Source organism: Budorcas taxicolor, chromosome 11 (assembly GCF_023091745.1).
Source record: "Budorcas taxicolor isolate Tak-1 chromosome 11, Takin1.1, whole genome shotgun sequence".
NCBI lineage: Eukaryota > Metazoa > Chordata > Mammalia > Artiodactyla > Bovidae > Budorcas > Budorcas taxicolor.
In genome coordinates, this window is record NC_068920.1 from 165,688,934 (window position 1) to 165,702,531 (window position 13,598).

The window sequence follows — 13,598 nt, forward strand, 5'->3', positions numbered from 1 at the left end:
CAGGGGCCAGAAATCCAACAAAGGACAGGGGAAGCAAGGGGATACAGCCAGCCTGTGGGTGCCGGGGCACCTTCCTGGGGCGGCTGCTCCAGGGGCCATGGCAGTGAGAGCAAGCCTTCCGCCACCCTCCCAGCTCCACCCAGGGCCCTGCACCAGCCCAGACTCAGAAACACAAGACACAGCACCACCAGGAGGGGACAGCCACCAGCTATGCCGCCGCACCCCCGCCCCCCCCCCCCCCACCCCCACAGCTGCCAGCGAGCCCCAGAGCACAGTTCCAGGTGAGCCAGGAGTCACAGCAACGAGCACCCGAGGTCAACACCCAGCATGACGTCCTCCAGGTCAGCAGACTCCAGCACTTCCATTCCAGTGGAATTTTCTGAGGACTAGCTAACCACAAGGCGGCGATGGCACCCCACTCCAGTACTCTTGCCTGGAAAACCCCATGGATGGAGGAGCCTGGAAGACTGCAGTCCATGGGGTCGCTGAGGGTTGGACATGACTGAGCGACTTCACTTTCACTTTCCACTTTCATGCATTGGAGAAAGAAATGGCAACCCACTCCAGTGTTCTTGCCTAGAGACTCCCAGGGACAGGGGAGCCTGGTGGGCTGCCGTCTATGTGGTCAGAGTCGGACACAACTGAAGTGACTTAGCAGCAGCAGCAGCTAACCACAGGGGAGTCAGTGCTGGTCGGGAAACAGAGACCGGCTGGAGGGCCAAGCTGGCCACTCCCCCAAGCACACAGGTGGGACACACAGCCTGCAGGCCAGCGCTCATCCCAGGAGCCTGGTTCTGAAGGTGAATCGAGCACACGCGGCCCCAGGATGACCCCAGGATGCTGGCCGCACAGCACTCCCCGACCCTGTGCCCTGGCCAGAGCGGACCTCAGGCCAGCTGTGGTCTGCAGGACTGCCTCTCAGAATCACAGATATCCTCTTCCCCAACAGTTTGCTAAGCCCCCTGGCAGTCTGGGGCACCTGGAGCAGACCCCCTTGCAGCAAAGACTTGAACTTGGAAGAGGCACCACGGCCAACCTCCACGGCAGCCAGGTCTTCTCAGCAAAAACCCGTGGGCACTTGGGCCCCTTCCCTTGAAGAAAAGCCCTCCCTCGGTGTTGGGACTGAGGTGCCCGCCTGCTCCCCATCTCCTCAGTCCTGTTCTCCAGACACACTGTCCAAGAAGCCTCCAAGTTCTGCAAAGGCAGCCATGGAAAGTTCAGCTCACAGACCAAAGGCCACCCAGGAGCTAGCCCTGGTCAGGAAGGCACGCGCACGGCGTCCCGGCAGACAGCGGGGAGCCTGGGGGGTCGTGTGGGGCTGGGGGTGAGCCGGGGCGGTCCAGGGTTGCAGCCACAGCCGCGTGCGGCCCCTGGGGGGGCTCAGCAAGGTGTACAGGACGCTGGGCGCCCGGGCAAGCTTCAAGTCATGGGGGCCCCCGCCCTGAGTGCCCAGGGGTGTGGGTGACAACGGCGGCCCCTGCTGGCCACCGGGTCTGCGTCTCCCGAGCCCGGGGGCAGCCTCGCCATCTGTGCCCACGGACGCCGCCTGAGGCAGAGAGCAGAGCACGGCCAGGGTGCGGGCGGCCCCACTTTACTGTGCCTGCCGTCCCCCGCCCGCCTTGGCCCGGCCGCCCAGTGAGCGTTACAGCAAACGACCCTATTTGTACTTCTGAACCCTCCCGCCTTCCCCCCCAAAAAAACTGTACATGAGTTTACAAACATATTAACATATAAATAATGAGAAGCGTCCGGCAAGCCCTCCCAGCTGTCTCTGCTCCGGGGGAGCCTCTGGCTGCGGACGGGGGCAGGGGCAGTGCAGGGTGAACCCCGGGCCCGCCGGCCGGCTGCTGCGCCCGCCGCTGGGGAGCCGGGAGCCGCGCGGCCGCCGCGTCATCGCTCGGGCTCCAGCTCGTGCGGGAAGGGGCGCCGCTTCTCCCGACAGTGCTTCTTGTGGGCCGGCCAGTCCTTCTGCTGGCACTGCGAGCCGCAGTAGCGCGCCACCTGGCAGCGCCCGCAGATGTTGAACTCCCGGAGCTGAAAGGACACAGAGGAGCCCGGTGCGGTCACACACGGTCCCGGGGGGCCCGGCCGCCCGCGCTGAGGCGGGAGGGCCCGGCTCTGGCCGGGCGGCCCGCAGGGGGCAGCGCCGCCCCGGGCGCGGCCGGCACGCACCTGCCTCTCCATCACCGTGCAGGGGGGGTAGTGGCACTCGTAGTAGGTACAGGACGTCTCCTCCTCCTCCACCACGTCCCCGTTGGCGTTGTAGTACCGCGTCACGTTCAGGACCGGGAACTGCTCCTCTATGGGGTCTGTGGGCAGCTGCTGAATCGCCAGCCAGTATAAGCTTTGCTCCCTTAACAAAAGAAACGGGGTTTCAGCTCCCCTTGGCCAGGAAGGGGCAAGGCACGGAGGTTACAGGAGGTGACCCCAGGGTGGACCAGCTGCCTCCCCTTCGCAGGACACGCCCCCCAACTGTGACCAACAGTTTGACTGTCCTTTGGCCCACCGGCTCACCTCCCCATAACACCCAGGATTCAGCCTGTTCCTCTTCTCACTAAAAGGCACAGGAAGGGCTGTGTGTGTCTTGCCCCTCAGTCTTCCCAACACCGTGAGAGCCGGGCACACGACAGGCTTGGAGACCACGTGGTTTCAGCTGCAGGCTCAGCCCGGCCTGGGCAACACCAGGCCGCCTCTCTTCCTGCTCGCAGCCCCAGAGGTGCGCAAATCTGCCCCTGGGGAGATCTGGGGATCTGGGTGACCCACCCTCTAGGTGCTGCAGTTACTGTCCACCCCCCCGACTGCTCCTCTGCCTGGACGGGGCCAGAAGCTCAGAGCTGCCCACACCTGCCCCACCACCGCAGGTACCAGCGGACGGGTCAAACCCAAAGCAAGGAGCAGCCTACCCCTGGGGCCGGCCTTCAAAGGAGGCACCTGCTGCCCCGCGAAAGCAATGGGGTGGGTGCTCCATCCCCTCCAACGCGCCTGCTGTCTCCGGAGGCCAGGCCGAGAGGGACTTGGATAAAAATGGAAGGGTCTGGCACAGCAGTGGGAATCTGCTATGCCCGCGCGCTCAGTCGTGTCTGACTCTGCGACCCCATGAACTACAGCCCGCCAGGCTCCTCTGTCCATGGGACTCTCCAGGCAAGAATACCGGAGTGGGTTGCCAGGCCCTCCTCCAGGGGGGTCTTCCTGACCCAGGCAGGGACTGAACTTGTGTGTCCTGCACTGGCAGGTGGGTTCTCTGCCACTAAACCACCTCAGTAAACCTACTGTACTTCAGTTTAAAAAAGAGTTAAAAAAAAAAAAACGGCCTAAATGTAAGACCCCAAACAACAAAACTCTCAGAGAAAACCCAGGACAGGGCTTCACAGTATCAGACATGCAATGACCTGGGACGTGACAAGGGCACAGTGACGGAAGAAAGAAAAGGTTTTGTGAAAAAAGGTGTGAAAATTCAAGTATTTTGTGCATCAAGAAAACCAGTAGAATACGACAATCTACAGAAGAGGAGAAAACATTTGCAAACCCTGTATCACCCTGAATAGAGAGCTCTGCAGCTCAACTGAAAAACCAAGTTTTGAAGAGAGATTTCTCCACAGGAGACACACACAGGCCCAAACAGCACGTGCAACGACGCTCAGCGTCACTGACCATCAGGAAGACAACTCAGAACTGCAGCGGGGCCACCTCGCACTCCTGGGACGGCGTCTATCGAGCGACAGAGAGCACCACGTGCTGCCAAGGGCCTCCGCGCGCTGTGGGAGGGGGCAGAGCGCAGACGCCGCGGACAGCAGCCTGGCAGCTCCTCCAGAGGGAACGGAACTGCCACCCGATCCTGCGATCCCACTTCTGGGCGCCCTCTCAGGAACCGAAAGCAGAGGCCAGAAGAGCTCTCTGTACAAGTGGGTCCACAGCAGATGAGGGAGGAGGCAGCCCAAGTGCCCGACGAGGGGGAGTGGATAAACCAAGTGTGTGCACCCATACACAGGTGCACACACGCACACGTGCACACATGCCTGCGTGTACACATACACGCACACGCGCGCACGCGCACACACACAGTGGAGTGTTACCTAACCTTAAAAAGGGAGCTCTGACACAGGCCGTGACGCGGACGAGCCTTGAGGACGTGAGTGAGGAGGCGTGAGGGAGCCAGCCCCGAGGACGAGTGCCGCCAGCCCGCTCAGCCGAGATCAAGGCCCGGCGGCTCGCGGAGCGGCGGGGCTCGGGGGTCTGGGGGCGAGGGGCGCAGCGCTCTGTCAGGGCACAGCTGCCTTTGGGAAGAGGAGACGGCTCCGGAGGCCGCGGCGGCGGCGGCTGCACTGCACTGCAAGTGTGCTCAACGCCACAGGAACACTCGAAAGTGGTTAATCGGCGTCATCCGTGTTCTACCACAATGCAAAAGTTTCTTTAAAGAAGCAAGGGGTTAGAGTCAGGGTTGGGGAGAACGCTGGTGCTTCCCCAGCTCCTCAGTGAGGCCCTGGAAGGCCGACGGGAGGGGAGGCTCAGCCCCAGCCCGCATCTGAAGACGGGAAGGGAGGACACTGCCCCTCCGCCTAGAGCACCTTCCACCTGGCTGGGCCACCCTGTGCCCACCGGGGTGATGCCGGGGCAGCAACCAGGGGTCCGGGGACCCCCGAGTCGAAGGGGCCGATTCCCACCACCAGCCACCGGGCAGAGGCCACGGATGAGGTGGGAGGACACATGGCACCAGGCGGCGGGGAGCTCAGGCCGCCCTCAGGACAGCTGGGCCCCAGCACGTGCGGGACTGCGGACAGGCTGATCGCCGCTGGCAAGCCACAGCAACCCTGACCAGCTGGTTCCTGGGATGACCAACAGGGAGGGCCCTCGGGGCAGGGCCCCACAGCGCTGTGAGGCAGAACGGGGCCGTCCCCCAGCGGCTGCAGTGGTCTGCGGCAGAGCTGGCCCAGGCCCACCCTGGTCTCGTGCGAGTGCTGAGCCACCTGCCTGCCGACCGCTCAGCCGGCCCTACACTTGTCCTGATGACACAACCTTTTGTTTGGGGTTATTTTTTTTTTTTGCTGTGCCACGCAACCTGTGGATAGGAATAGGCGAATGGAATTCAGATGACCATTGTATCTACTGCTGTGCGCAACAATCCCTCAGAAGAAACGCAGTAGCCCTCACAGTCAACGAAAGAGTCCGAAACGCAGTACTCGGGTACAATCTCAAAAACAACAGAATCATCTGTTCATTTCCAAGGCAAACCCCTCAGCATCACAGTAATCCAAGTCTATGCCCCAACCAGTAATGATGAAGAAACCTGAATTTGAACAGTTCTAGGAAGACCTACAAGACCTTATAGAACTAACAGCGAAAAAAAGCTCCTTTTTATCACAGAGGATTGGAGTACTAAAGTGGAAAGTCAAGAGATTCCTGGAGTAACAGGCAAGTTTGGCCTTGGAGTACAGAATGAAACCCGGCAAAGGGCAACAGAGTTTTGCCAAGAGAACGCACTGGTCACAGCAAACACCTTCTTCCAACCACACAAGAGGCTGACCCACACATGGACGCCACCAGACGGTCAGCACTGAAAGCAGACTGACTGCAGTCTTGGCAGCCAAAGACGGAGAAGCTCTATACAGACAGCAAAACCAAGATGGGGAGCTGACTGTGGCTCAGATCATGAGCTCCTTATTGCCAAATTCATACTTAAATTGTAGAAAGTGGGGAAAACCACTAGACCATTCGGGTATGGCCTAAATCAAATCCCTTATGACAGTACAGTGGAAGTGAGAAACAGATTCAAGGAGTTAGATCTGATAGACAGAGCGCCTGAAGAACCATGGACGGAGGTCTGCCGCGCTGCGCAGGAGGCAGCCACCAAAACCATCCCCAAGAAAGAGAAATGCAGCAAGGCAATGTGGTCGTCTGAGGAGGGCTTACGGAGAGCTGAGCAAAGAAGAGTGAGAGGCAAAGGAGGAAAGATACACCCAGCTGAATGCAGAGTTCCCGAGAAAAGAAGAGACAAGAAAGCCTTCTTAGGGGAACAATGCAAAGAAACAGGAACCCGACACAACGGCAGGGACTGCAGAGCTGGGCAAGGGAACTGCAGACGCTGCGGGAACATCCGTGTGAGGGGGCTCGAAAAGGGACGGAAACGCCGAGGGCCCAACAGAAGCATAAGAGGCTAAGAAGAGGCGGCAAGAATACGCATAAGAACTATACGAAAAAGGTGTTCACAACCCAGATAATCACGATGGTGTGATCACTCACCTAGAGCCAAACATCCTGGAGTGTGAAGTTAGTGGGCCTTAGGAAGCATCACCACAAACAAAGTTAGTGGAAGTGAGAGAATTCCAGCTGAACTATTCCAAGTCCTAAGAGATGATGCTGTTAAAGTGCTGCACTCCATATGCCAGCAGAGTCTGAAAATTCAACAGCGGCCACAGGACCGGAGAAGGTCAGTTTTCATTCCAATCCCAAAGAAAGGCAATGCCAAAGAATATTCAAACTACCATACAATTGCACTCCTTTCCCATGCTGGCAAGGTAACGCTCAAAACCCTTCAAGCGAGGCAACAGTACATGAACCAAGAATTTCCAGATGTTCAAGGCAGACTTAGAAAAGGCAGAGGAGCCAGAGATTAAATCGCCAGCACCTGCCGGGTCATACAAAAAGCAAAGGAATTCCAAACCAACACCTACTTCTGCTTCATTGACTAAAGCTAGAGCCTTTGACTGTGTGGATCACAACAAACGCGAAAATTCTGAAAGAGATGGGAATACCAGACCACCTTCCCTGCCTCCTGAGAAATCTGTATGCAGGTCACGAAGCAACAGTTAGAACTGGACATGGAACAACAGACTGGTTCCAACCAGGAAAAGGAGTACGTCAAGACTGTATATTGTCACCCTGCTTATTTAACTTATATGCAGAGTACATCATGAGAAACGCTGGGCTGGAGGAAGCACAAGCTGGAAAGATTGCCGGGACAAATATCGATAACCTCAGATATGCAGATGACACCACCCTTATGGCAGAAAGTGAAGAACTAAAGAGCCTCTTGATGAAAGTGAAAGAGGAGAGTGAAAATTTTGGCTTAAAACTCAACATTCAGAAAACTAAGATCATGGCATCCGGTTCCATCACTTCATGGCAAATAGAAGGGGAAAAAGTGGAAGCAGTAACAGGTTTTATTTTCTTGGGTTCTAAAACCACTGCCAACAGTGGCTGCAGCCACGAAAGTAAAAGACGCTGACTCCCTGGAAGAAAAGCTACAGCCAACCTAGACAGCATATTCAAAAGCAGAGACATTACTTTGCCAACAAAGGTCTGTAGTGAAAGTTATGGTTTTTCCAGTAGTCACGTATGGATGTGAGAGTTGGACCATAAGGAAGGCTGAGCAATGAAGCATTGATGCTTTTGAACTGTGGTGCAGAAGAAGACTCTTGAGAGTCCCCTTGGACTGCAAGGAGACCAACCAGTCCATTCTAAGGGAGTTCAGTCCTGAATATTCATTGAAAGGACTGATGCTGAAGCTGAAACTCCAATGCTTTGGCCACCTGATGCAAAGAGCCAACTCATTGGAAAATACTCCAATGCTGGGAAAGACTGAAGGCAGGAGAAGGGGGCGACAGAGGATGAGATGGCTGGATGGCATCACCGACTCAATGGACGTGGGTTTGAACAAGCTCCGGGAGACAACGGAGGACTGCGGAGCCTGGCATGTGGGGTCCATGGGTTAGAGTCACACAGGACTTAGCGAGCAAACAACAAGAACACAGCCTGCGGGTTCTAAGTTCCCCAACCAGGGTTCAAACCTGGGCCCACAGCAGTGGAAGTGCCAAGTCCTAACCACTGGATCACCAGAGAACCCCCAACCTTCCTTTCTGTTGATGAAACAACTGTCCTATCCCCAGCAGAGCAGAAAAGTGCTTCGAAACAAGCAACTCCTCAGTGCCGCCGGCCACTGCTGAGCAGTCAGTGTGCAGCCCTGGCGGCCGCTCCTGAGACCTCCAGGTGGTTTTGTGGCTTGCCACATCTCAGCAGGGGAGCCAGCAAGGGTCCTATTTTTGCTTCAGCCAAATTGGGCTCAGTTTCTGTCACTTGCAACCACAAGTCTAGACTACCGTAATCCCCAGGAGGATAAGAACCCTAACTAACTGTCAGGAGGCTCTGCCTCCTTCAAGAGCCATGTGAGGACCCCTTAGTCAGGATCAGGCTCTAACACTGGAGTCTGGACCAAGCAGGGGCGCAGGCTGCCCAGCTGACCTCGGAGGCACTGTCCTGCCTGCACACCTGGAGGGAGGTGACCAGCACTCCCAGACCCACAGAAGCCGCAGAGCCAGAGCCGAGCCGGCCTCCCTTGGCAGCGAGCCTGGCGGGGCCGCACTGCCAGGCCCCAGGAAGACCTACCTCTGCTTGCTGGAGGCCTCCTCGGCTCTGGGCCGCCAGCCCCACGGCACCAACTGCAGGTTGTCCAGGCGATTGTCCACAGTGACGGCGTTGAGATGCACCACCTGAAACCCAGGGGCGATGCCTCCCCTGTGCCGCTCCCTAGGAAACAGACAGTGCTCCAGACAGGCTCCCCGACCCCTCGTCTCAGCCATGCACACTGAATGGCCCTTGGCCCATCGGGAGCACGGCTGCTGACGGGAGCCCAAGTCTGCCGGTCTGTGGCCCAAAGGGGACAGGCCAGCCCCTGGACTTGAGCGCTAGGTTGCCGGGAGCCAAGGTGGAACCCCAAGCCACCTCGCACACAGCCTGGGGGACACCGCCGAGTGGGCCCAAGTACTTCGGAACCTCAGCGTTCACACAGAAGGGAGGACGGCTCTTCCCCAGGTCCCACCGACAAGCTCAAAAGGACCTAGAAGGGGCCAGACTCCACCCGCCTCCAGAGGCGCTGTGGCCTGAGTGCTGGGAGCAGGAAGGGCACATGGCCTACAGACTCTCAGGCCACCCTGCCAGTGCCAGGGGACACAGAGCAGCCATCCTCCCAGGTAGTGGCAATGACAAAGAAGTGACTGGGAGGCCTGGGCAAGGTATCATCTGTCGACGAGGGCAGAAGGGTCTCTGGCTGCCCAAGTCCCTCACACCACAAGGCTGGTGCTAACCCAGAAAGGGAAGCAGCAGCTTGGAAACACCTACCACAGCAGCTCATGAAGGAGCCTTCCTGACCCCCTTCCTCGGTTTTTGTCAAAGGCATATGCAAATATCTTAGCACCATTTCCATCTGCATCTACTTCCATCCGGGCCTGAGAAGAAACAAGAAAAAGCTCTGTTAAAAAGCCTGCAATTCTCCACAACATTCCAAATTCCTCTTAGAAAAATGAAGGAAACAAACAAGCCAGAGGGACAAAGGCCAGGCCTGTTCCTGGGACCTTGGTGGTCTCTGGAGGCTTCCAGACACGTGGCATGGAGAAGTACCCACCTACATGAAGGCAAGACACACTTAAGAACCACTCTTTGCAAAATACTGTGGACGTGGACACAGGGAAATAAATCTCCCTACCCTTAAAAAAAAAGTCCCTAATCCAGTAAAAAAAAGGTAAGCCCTGGAACAAGCAAGCGTAAAAGGGTGAAGGGTGAGACAGGAGTGGGCTGGGTCTACAGGGTGGAGGGAGGAGCAGGCAGGTGAGGACTGGAGCCCAGCCAGCCAGGTAAAAACAAAGGTACCCGGCCCTGCAGGAGGCCGAGGCTGGAGAGGAGGTGGGGCAGCCCTGGACAGTCTCCCTGGGCACAGCAGTTTATCCGACTGAACTCAATCACAGACATGGCACAATTTGTCTCTTTTTTGGGAAGAGCCTGCAAGCAACGTGGAAGTGAGTAAGACAGCAAGCATCACAGAGGCGGTGGGGGGGGGGTCCACACTGACAGACAGGTTCCCTGGAGACCAGGGTCCTGGACAGGGCTTCACCGGCCTGCTTGAGCAGCTCGCATGCAAGGGCCTGCCTCACATCACAGGGGTGAAAACCCACCCCTCATGACCCCCCTTGGCACGACCGTAGGCAGGCCAGCAAAGGAACAGAATCCTTACCTCGAACGAGTAGCCCTCCACCAGCGGGATGTCCTGCTCATCTATCAGCGTATACTTGGTCTGGAAATTAACGTTTGAAGACGTTACATTTGGAATCAGCGCAGGGCACTAACAGTAAGCAGGAGCAGCCCTCACGGGCTCAGAGAGGCCAATCCATCCTGAAGGTAGGCAAATGTGCCAAAGGCTGCTCTTTCCCCACTTAGCACGGTGCACAGTTGTGGCACCAGGCCCCACCTGCCGTCTGCTCACGACTAGCCATGAGAAGTGCCTGAGAGCTGCTCATCCACTAAGCTGTGCGTTTCAATGTGTCGATAAGCCCAGTCCGAGACCACGGTGTCACAAGAATAGAGGCAGGGCCCCGGGATTGAAGCAGAATATCTGGAAGGTTCCAACCATCAGGCAGGCGGCACACAGGTGCTCACAGAACTGTCTCTCCTATCTCTTCGTCTAACACGTTCCAAGTAAAAGTTTTAAAGGATGGCATTACTGCAGACAACCGCTGAGTTGCAGAGATCGCAAGGCTAATAAGGAGCCCACCCTTCCTCCTTTGCGGGAGGGCAGGAAACGGTCCCCGAAATGGACCAGTCTCACTTTCGCTTGGAGAGCTTTTTACTAGTTATCTGAACCGGCTTTACCTTCATCTGACTGCCTCTGCTCCTCTCTCCCACCAGAAGCTTCCGCCGCTGGTGATGGGAACAGGGTTCCCATCCAGGGTAAGGTCCGTGGCTGGTTCAGCTGCACGGCCGGCCGGCTCCTGGAAACAGCCAAGCCTCAATGCCCACAGGTGCCAGGAAGCCCCAGCCTCGAACACGCGGAGGGCGGGGCCCGGTAAGGGAGAGAAGCAGAGGGAGGCCCCGCTCGGCCGAGGCCAACTGAGGCTCAGCCCGACGGGGCCGCCGCGAGCAGCCCGAGCCCTGCGCGAAGCTCACTACGGACCCGCAGGGGCCGACGGAGACCGAGCGCGCTGCCCCGGAAGGGCCTGCGCTCCCCGCGGCCGCAGGCACAGCCGCAGCCCCCGACCCACGGCGCACCGCCGGAGCCGGCACTGGACCAAGGCCGCCCCAGGAACCAGGCCGCCGGCGAACCTACGGGCCTGTGCCCGTGCGTCCCGCCGCGCTGGCCCGGCCCTGCGCCCCCAGCCTCGCACCCCCGACTCCGACTCCGACTCGCAGCCCGCGCCCGCGACCCCCAGCGCCGCTCAGCCCCTAGCCTCACACCAGCCCCGGGCCTCGGCCCCGGCCCGGCGCCCCACGCCTCCCGCCCGACGCCGGCCCCAAGCCGCGCCGCGCACCTTTCCGGCCACCCGGCCGAGCCGCACGATGCCCAATTTGAAGTCGGTCATGGCCGGGCCTGCGCTCGGCCGGCGGCGCCGCTCCCTCGGGAGGTGCCGGGGCGGGGCCGCGGCGCGCCGGGCGGGCGAGTGGGGGCCGGGAACGGGGCCAGGCGGGCGGGCGGGCGGGACGAGGCTGGGCCGGGGTCGGGCCGCCGCCGCCGGGCGCCCGCCGGACCTGCCACGCGCCGCCGCCGCGCCGCCGCCGCCACCACCGCCGCCGCGCGCACCTCCGCGAGCGGGGCCAGGGGCGGGGCGCGCGGCGGACACACCCCCGCCCGCCGCCGCCCGGCCAATCGCGCGGCGCGCAGGGCGCCGGCCGGCGCGCGCCGCCACGCCGCAGCCAGTGGCGGGAGGGCGAGTGCGCAGGCGCGTTGGGGCGCGGCGAGCGCGCGGGGGAGGGGCGCGGCCGGGGGCGGAGCCTGCGCGGCCTCCCGGCGCTACGTCAGTTTCGCGGGAAGCTTTGTGCGGGAGGGTGCGCCGCCCGCTCGCAGCGCAGGCCCCCGAGCCCGGCCTCGGCCCGCGCAACGGGCGGTTTGGCTGGGCACCCTGGGCCGTCCGGGCCCTGCAGGTCGGGGCTGGCTGCGGCTCCCTGTGAAAAGTCCGTGGACAGAGGGCTGGAGGCCGGGGTGGATTCGCGGGTCCGGAGTCCCGGGGCCCCTATGACTCCGTGGCTGGGTCCAGTGCCCTCGGAACGTGGGAGCCCAGCGAGCGCTGCTGGCTGACCGGGAACTGCGCCCGCCCTTCTCCCTGGCCGCCTCCGCGCATGGGCCGGGATCAGGATCCCATAGCCCATGCTTGTGTGACACGATCCTTCCCTGGGCTTCGGAGAAGGGGCGCTGAAAAGCCTGCTCCAAATCCTTCCCGAACAGGAACTCCCAGACCTGACGATTCGGGGTCGGGGGTTGGGGGGGGTATACCTGTCTCCCGGCAACCACTCCATCTGGCTCTCGCTCCCAACCCCCAATGAAACCGCTCTACACCAGTGCACCAAGCAAACCCCTGCTCCTGTTCTAGCGAGGGAGGCAGAAAAGGCCCATGACCAGCGAGTTACTCGCCTTGTTAGAAAGTGATCAACGCCGTGGGGAAACGAGTAGACCAGCCTCAGGGAGTTGGAGGCCCCGGGAAAGTGGAGGCGGGGTAGATCTCACTGCCAAGGAACCTGAGCAAACTGGGAGGGAGAGAGGGAGTGAGCTATGCGGGCTCCGGGGGAAGAGCATCCCCGGCAGCGGGGAGAGCCCAGTGCCAAGGCCCTAATCTGGCCCCAGCTGGGCGTTTTTGAAAAGCGGAGGCGGTCTCTGTGAGCCAATGAACGCATCAGAGCAACAGGGCACACGGCCAGAGAGGTGGAGGTTGGGAAGGGTGTGGGGTCTGGGGAGCACTGTGACTTTTACACTCAGAAAAGGGAGCCATTGGAGGATAGGAAAGGAGGAAGAGCTTTTCAGTGCATCGTGGCAGCTGATGCAGACGGTGAGGGAAGGGTGGGAGCAGGCACGGTGTCTAGGAAGCCAATGCAAGCCTACCCGACTAGGAAATGACGGTGTTGGGGCCGCCTTTGATGGCAGTCTTTTGTAGCAGTCAGGATAGCCCTGGTTATGCTGCAGTAACAAACAACCCTAAATTCTCAGCGGCTTAGCGAGATAAAAATGTATTTCTTCCTCATGCCACAGGCTAAGGTTATAAGGCAATCGGATACCTGCGTATAGGCTGATGTTCACCAGCGTATTTCTCCTACTTAAAGCTGTACAACGGGACGAGCTCACCATGGGAGGAAATGCAAATAGAGAGGGAAAGGTTGAGCCCTGCATCTTCTCATGCTAAGGGGGAAGGGAGGCTGGAAGGAGGAGCTGGTCCAGAGCATGAGGATGTCAGGTAGGAGGGAAGCCAGGAGAGGGCAGTGGGCCAAGTGATGACAGTCCTAGGCTGAGAAGCAGAGATCGGCCTTGCCCAGTGCTGCTGAGAGATCCCGGATTTGCACAGAACGCACAGCGAGGGTAACGTGTCCGTGGCGGAGGAGTAAGCCGGACTGAGGGGGCTGAGGGGGAATGGAAGGGGATGCCTCGGGGCCAACTACTCTTCAAGGTGTTCTGGCTGAAAGGGAGCAGAGAAACGACCAAAGCGAGAACGAAGAGGCAAGCCCGGAGAAACTGTTGGTTTTACAGTGGAAAGGAAACAGCAGGCTTTCCACCAGCGGGAATGAGCCCGTGGAGGAGAAGGAGGTGAGCCGCGCGAGAGCAGAGTGTGAGGGCTGGCCCGGAGCCGCCCAGG

General features: G+C 59.6%; 1 protein-coding gene across 2 annotated transcripts; it reads right to left on the reverse strand.

The window, feature by feature from the left end:
• Positions 1–1,645: 1,645 nt before the first annotated feature.
• ZMYND19 (zinc finger MYND-type containing 19) lies at positions 1,646–11,423 on the reverse strand. Of its 2 annotated transcripts, none has more exons than XM_052649137.1 (6): positions 11,292–11,423; positions 10,001–10,060; positions 9,112–9,218; positions 8,380–8,520; positions 2,173–2,353; positions 1,646–2,034 (listed from the first exon to the last, which is right to left on the reverse strand). In XM_052649137.1, the coding sequence occupies exons 1-6, from the start codon at positions 11,340–11,342 to the stop codon at positions 1,891–1,893; spliced, it is 684 nt and encodes a 227-aa protein (XP_052505097.1). In that variant the 5' UTR covers positions 11,343–11,423; the 3' UTR covers positions 1,646–1,890. The 2 variants fall into 2 exon arrangements, with proteins under 2 accessions (XP_052505097.1, XP_052505098.1); XM_052649138.1 differs by lacking the exon at positions 11,292–11,423 and adding an exon at positions 10,636–10,688 and having other exon boundaries at positions 1,647–2,034.
• Between the last annotated feature and the right edge of the window lie 2,175 nt (positions 11,424–13,598).

Coding starts and splice junctions, on each gene's coding strand:
- ZMYND19 (XM_052649137.1), bottom strand. CDS start 11,342: ATGACCGACTTCAAATTGGGCATCGTGCGGCTCGGCCGGGTGGCCGGA. Junction 9,219..10,000: donor TGGAGGGCTACTCGTTCGAG/GTAAGGATTCTG, acceptor GTTTCTTCTCAG/GCCCGGATGGAAGTAGATGC. Junction 2,035..2,172: donor GCACGGTGATGGAGAGGCAG/GTGCGTGCCGGC, acceptor GTGTCCTTTCAG/CTCCGGGAGTTCAACATCTG.